This window comes from Myotis davidii, unplaced genomic scaffold (assembly GCF_000327345.1).
Source record: "Myotis davidii unplaced genomic scaffold, ASM32734v1 scaffold960, whole genome shotgun sequence".
Lineage (NCBI taxonomy): Eukaryota > Metazoa > Chordata > Mammalia > Chiroptera > Vespertilionidae > Myotis > Myotis davidii.
In genome coordinates this window covers 1,615,753-1,621,005 of record NW_006293003.1, presented here as the reverse complement: position 1 = coordinate 1,621,005, position 5,253 = coordinate 1,615,753, and the positions used below count along the sequence as shown (strand labels likewise).

At 44.3% G+C, this 5,253-nt stretch overlaps 1 protein-coding gene across 1 annotated transcript in view; it reads right to left on the bottom strand.

The window, feature by feature from the left end:
- The window catches only part of SRPX (sushi-repeat containing protein, X-linked), a 91,502-nt gene that overhangs the window by 17,065 nt on the left and 69,184 nt on the right, over positions 1 to 5,253 (bottom strand). The window contains exons 6-7 of the mRNA XM_006766570.2: positions 4,657 to 4,778; positions 2,721 to 2,900 (exon numbers count right to left, since the gene is read on the bottom strand). Coding sequence (XP_006766633.1) covers positions 2,721 to 2,900; positions 4,657 to 4,778 — 302 coding nt within the window. The remainder of the gene's footprint in view (positions 1 to 2,720; positions 2,901 to 4,656; positions 4,779 to 5,253) is intronic.

The following is a 5,253-nucleotide window of genomic DNA, read 5'->3' as shown; positions in this document are numbered from 1 at the left end:
CCTCTGCCCCACCTGTCTGGGGGAACGGGCTCTGGGTGACCTCCCTAAGTTCAGACTGTGGACCCAGAGACCTCAAGGAAGAGTGCCCGGCCGGGCCCGGGCAGGGGCCGGTGCAGAACTACCAGGGCAGAGTTGCTTCAGTGTCTCAGTGAAGTTTGCAACTGACCCAAGGAGAAAACCCTAGAGGGGAAAGGCCGGAAGGCATGAATTGCCAGCACTTTAGCCACTTGAAAACATCTCCACTTGGAATGTGAGGCGGTTGGATGTTCAGCTGAGAAGTGAGGGTGCTGAACTCCACCATCGCTGGGATCCTATCAGTCCGAGGTCCAAGCACCCACCATGACAAGGAAAGAACAGAGTGAAGGGCCCGGAGGAAAGGAGGACAATTGAAGAAAACCGTGTCTAGACTTTCCCCAGCCCTCTCCTTTCTGCTGCCTACAAGAGCCCCAGGCCCTGCCACAGTTCTGTCTCCACCTTTTAGTCCCCTATTCTCAAACCACAGCGGAAAGAAATAAGGAAGGAGTCTGTGCTGCCTTCAGAAAGTATCTATATACCTGATCGGCCAGTTGCCTTCCACAGAGGGAGGCCAGACTGTGGCTTAGGCCCACTCCCCACAGGGACATCAGTAGGACATCCTGTGAGGGCTCCCAGACTGTTAGAGGGGGCAGGCTGGGCTGAGGAATGCCCCCCAAGTGCACAAATTTTTGTGCACTGGGCCACTAGTATATATATATATCAAAACCTCCCTTATTGGCAGTTCAGGATTTGGTTCAGAATCCCCTGGACTAGCAGTGCTGCATAATAAAGGTAATAAAGGTTTTCTTTCCTGATTCCTCTGAATGCTGACTGATCATTCTCCTGGGCCATTTGAAGAATTGCTGCCACAACACAAGGAACTTTGGAAACACTAAAAATTACTTGAAACACTTAGAAATTGGAGATTAAGATCTAAAATATAATAAAAGTTGGTGTTTTTGGTCATTATTTATGACTTAAAAAATTTTTGGAAACACCTTATTATTCCAAACTCCTTATTATTCAATTTTATTTAAGTGGTGAATTCCTCTAACAATTTATATTCCATGTGTATATTAAATCCTTGTGAAAATGTATTCATTGGTGTTGTGTTACACAAATGGCCCATGAATAGAACATTGTTTTGAATCTTGTAAATATTAGCCCTAGTACAACTGTAAGATGCAGGGCAATAAAAATGTGGATATTTGAAGAAGATGACAAGTGTAATATTCTTTTCCCTTTGGGGCTCTGGTTGAGCTCTAAGCTATATTAGTTTCCTTTTAGTGCTGTGACAAATCACTAGGAACTCAGTGGCGTAACACACACCAATCTATTATCACACAGTCCTGACCATTAGAAGTGTGAGATGGATTTCCCTGGCCCGGAGTTAAGGTGTTGGCAGAACAGCCCCCAGATTTTTAAAATATATATGTGCATTGATTTCAGAGAGGAAGGGGGAGGGAGAGATAGAAACATCCATGATGAAAGAGAATCATGGATCAGCTGCCTCCTGCACCCTCCCTGCCCCCACTGGGGATCGAGCCCACAACCTGGGCATATGCCCTGACTGGGAATTGAACTGTGACCTCCTGGTTCATAGGTTGATATTCAACCTCTGAGCCACATCAGCCTGGCTGTGTCCATCATCATTTTCTTTGGCTCTGACCGCAGTTCTGCCTCCCTCTTCTAAAAACCCTGGTGATGACGTTGGGCCACCCTGGAGAATTCAGTATACTCGGCCCACCTCAAAATCCCTAACTAACATAAAGACACATGCAACAATCCTTTGGCTATGTCAGGGAGCCTATTCACAGGTTTTGGGGATTATCTTTGGACATGGGGGAAAGGGGCGGGAGACAATCATTATTCTCTCCACTTCAGGACATGAAAAGGGAAAGGTAAGAGGTAAGTTCTTTCTTTCTTTTTACTTCTCTTTCTTTCTCTTTCTCTCTTTCTCTTTTCTTTCTTCCTTCCTTCCTTCCTTCCTTCCTTCCTTTCTTTCTTTCTTTCTTTCTTTCTTTCTTTCTTTCTTTCTTTCTTTCTTTCTTCTTCTTCTCTCTTCTTTCTTTCCTCTTTAATCCTCATCCAAAGATATTTTCCCATTGATTTTCAGAGAGAGTGGAAGAGAGGGAAAGACGGAGAGAAACATCAATGTGAGAGAAACACATTGATTGGTTGCCTTCTGCATGCACTCCGATAAGGGCCTGGGCCAGGGGAGGAGCCTGCAACTGAGGTAAGTGCCCTTGACCAGAATCAAATCCGGGACCCTTTGGTCCTCAGATCGACGCTCTATCCACTGAGCCAAACTGGCCAGGGCTGTAACCTGGTTTATTTGTATCTTCCCCACCTACCTCATATATAGCAGTGAAAACATGAAAACTAACACATACTTTATAAATACAATGCATTTGTCCAGCTGGCGCTAGTATGGCTCAGTGGTTGAACATCCACTTCCATCCCTGGTAGGGGAGTCATGCAGGAGGCAGCCCATCCATGATTCTCTCTCATCATTGATGTTTCTCTCTCTCCTCTCTCTCCTTTCCCTTCGTCTCTGAAATCAATAAAAAGATATTTTTTAAAAAGAAGAATGGCATTGAACCTTTCCAAGCATGTAGAATGAAATTCTTCTTCCCTGTACTTGAATCCAGAAGCAAGGGGTTTTCAGGTTCTGCTGCTGGGGACAGAGAGGGCTGCACACATACCTGCACATGTGGGCTCTGTGCCAGACCAAGCCAGGTTAGACTGACATACTCGGGCAGGACTACCCTGAAGCTCATAGCCACCGATGCAGGAGAACTCGCAGGTGACTCCATAATTATCCCCATCGCTGGAACACTTCATGTAACCATTCTCAGGGGCGTTGAGTTTTCCACAGCGTTTGACTGTAGGAACACAAGCCCAAGTAGGTTTCAATGTTAAGCTCCCCTCCACAGAGTAACTAGGGGAAGTGAGATCTCAGATGCCCCAGCTTTGTCATCAGGCTTCTACATCATCATGTGAAATGAGTGAGGGGGCAGGCATGGCTATCTGGCCAGAGGGTGGGCCTTGAAATGGTTATTGTTCATGCCAGCAAGACCATTGAGATCAACTAGTTTAGCCCCGTGTTTTATATGAAGAGGTTGAACACAGAAGACTATAGAATAAAGATGGTTTGTAATTACCCCTAGCCAGTTTGGCTCAGTGGATAGAGCATTAGCCTATGGACTGAAGGGTCCTGGGTTCAATTCTAGTAAAGGCACATGCCCAGGTTGCAGGCTTGATCCCCAGTGGGGGGACGTGCAGGAGGCAGCCGATCCATGATTCTCTCTCATCATGGATGTTTCTCTCTCTCTCTCCCTCTCCCTTCCTCTCTGAACTCAATAAAAATAATAAATAAATACTTTTCCAATTTAAAAAAAATTAGCTACCCAAACCATGAGGCATAAAATAAATTTGAAAAATAATTTTTTCCAGGTAGACCCAAGGTTTTAAGGATACCAAGAACATGGTCCAGTGGCCCAATCTAGAGAGCTTCTTACCTCCCTTCTAGAAGAACTTGAAGGCAGTAGCTGGTTACCCAAGCCCAGGGATGGAAAGGCTATCAAATAATATGTTTCTAGGATAGCCAGAGGTGGGTTCATGTGAGACTAGCTTATGGCTCTCTCAGACTCCTTGGCTTAAGTTGTTGTATCGCAGATCAGTGAGCTGGACAAGGCGCCTTAATCAGCCAATTAGTTAGGACTCATCTTTATTTCGAGCAGGTTCAGAGCAGATTACCTCTGTCACATTCTGAACACCCAAAGGAGGAGGCATTCTCTTTTTATATATTTTTTAGGTCTTTGTATCAGTTACTTTTTCAGACAGCTTGTAACCTTGAGTACATATCATATCTAGCAAACACCTGTCATATCTATACAGACAACTTTGTAACCTTGAGTATCATATCATATCTATACAGACACCAGTAACCTTGGGTACATATTTATATAGACACCTGGCATCGGTATCATGGTATCAGTCCCTTATGTTAGATGGCTTGCTTGCAAGGTTAGACAATTAAGTTTATCTCTTCTATTATTTAAGCTAAAAAACAAAGTTATTTTATAGTCTAAAAACAACAGAGAATTTCAAAACAGCAGAGAATTCTAAAACAGCAGTTTCAAACAGCAGTCTTCCCTAAGGAGGAGTCATTACCATGCTTCAAAAGTAAGTGGCCCTGAACCTCATCCAGGTTTATATTGTGAAATTCAGGCATTAAGAAGTGAATCCCAATGTAAATAACAAAATAAACAACTAATAAATGGAGTGGATCCAGAGACATAGAAGCATGGAACAGAGTGCAAAACCTCAGAGTGAAGGCAGGGAAGGGTGGGTAGGTGGGAGGTAATCAATCAAAGATCTTGTATGCATATATGCATGGCCCATGCACACAGGCAATGGAGTGGTGAGGGCCTGGGGCAGGAGGAAGGGGTGGGCTGGAGGGGGTCAATGGGGAAAAAAAGGAGACATATGTAATACTTTCAACAATAAAGGATTATTTTTTAAAAAGAAAAAAAAAGTGAATCCAAGCTGGGAAATATCCATATAATAGTGGGTGCTCACAGAGGGTTCCCTTTGCTCTTGTAAAGAGGATGGAAAGCCAATAAGCAATAGTCTTACCTTTTACTTTAATTCGAAATTTGCAAGTGCCCTTGTTCTCTGCTCGGTCATAAACGGTATACTGGATCTTATGGTCTCCTTCTGGAAAATTTGAGCCTGGGGGGAGGCCTTTGAGAATTACACTTAAAGAGGGGAAAAGAACAGAGCAAAGATAATCATTATGGTCCTAGCAACCCTTAGGCCATTGTGGGCCTAATGATCATACATAATCATGATAGACATGTGTTGAGCACCCAGCAGAGGATGCCAGGACACAGAGGGGCAACCATTAGGCAATTGGCCTGGAGAATGGTGTTGAGGTGGGAAAGAAGGCAGGAGACCCTTAGGCTTTTTTAAAGAAGACTCTTCTGTAACTGTTTAATGTGTCCACAAGTTTAAAATATAAATTAAAAATAAAATGTTTTGCCCTAGCTGGTTTGGCTCAGTGGATAGAGTGTTGGCCTGTGGACTGAAAGTGCTGGGGTCCAACCTCAGCAGGTCCAGGGGTCCCCAAAGGTGTGGACGGAGTCGGCAAAGAAGAAATGACACGGAGATAGCGTTCAGTTGATCAGCAGCATTGCCAGTATCTCTAGCCACAATCTCCAGCCAAGTTCTGTG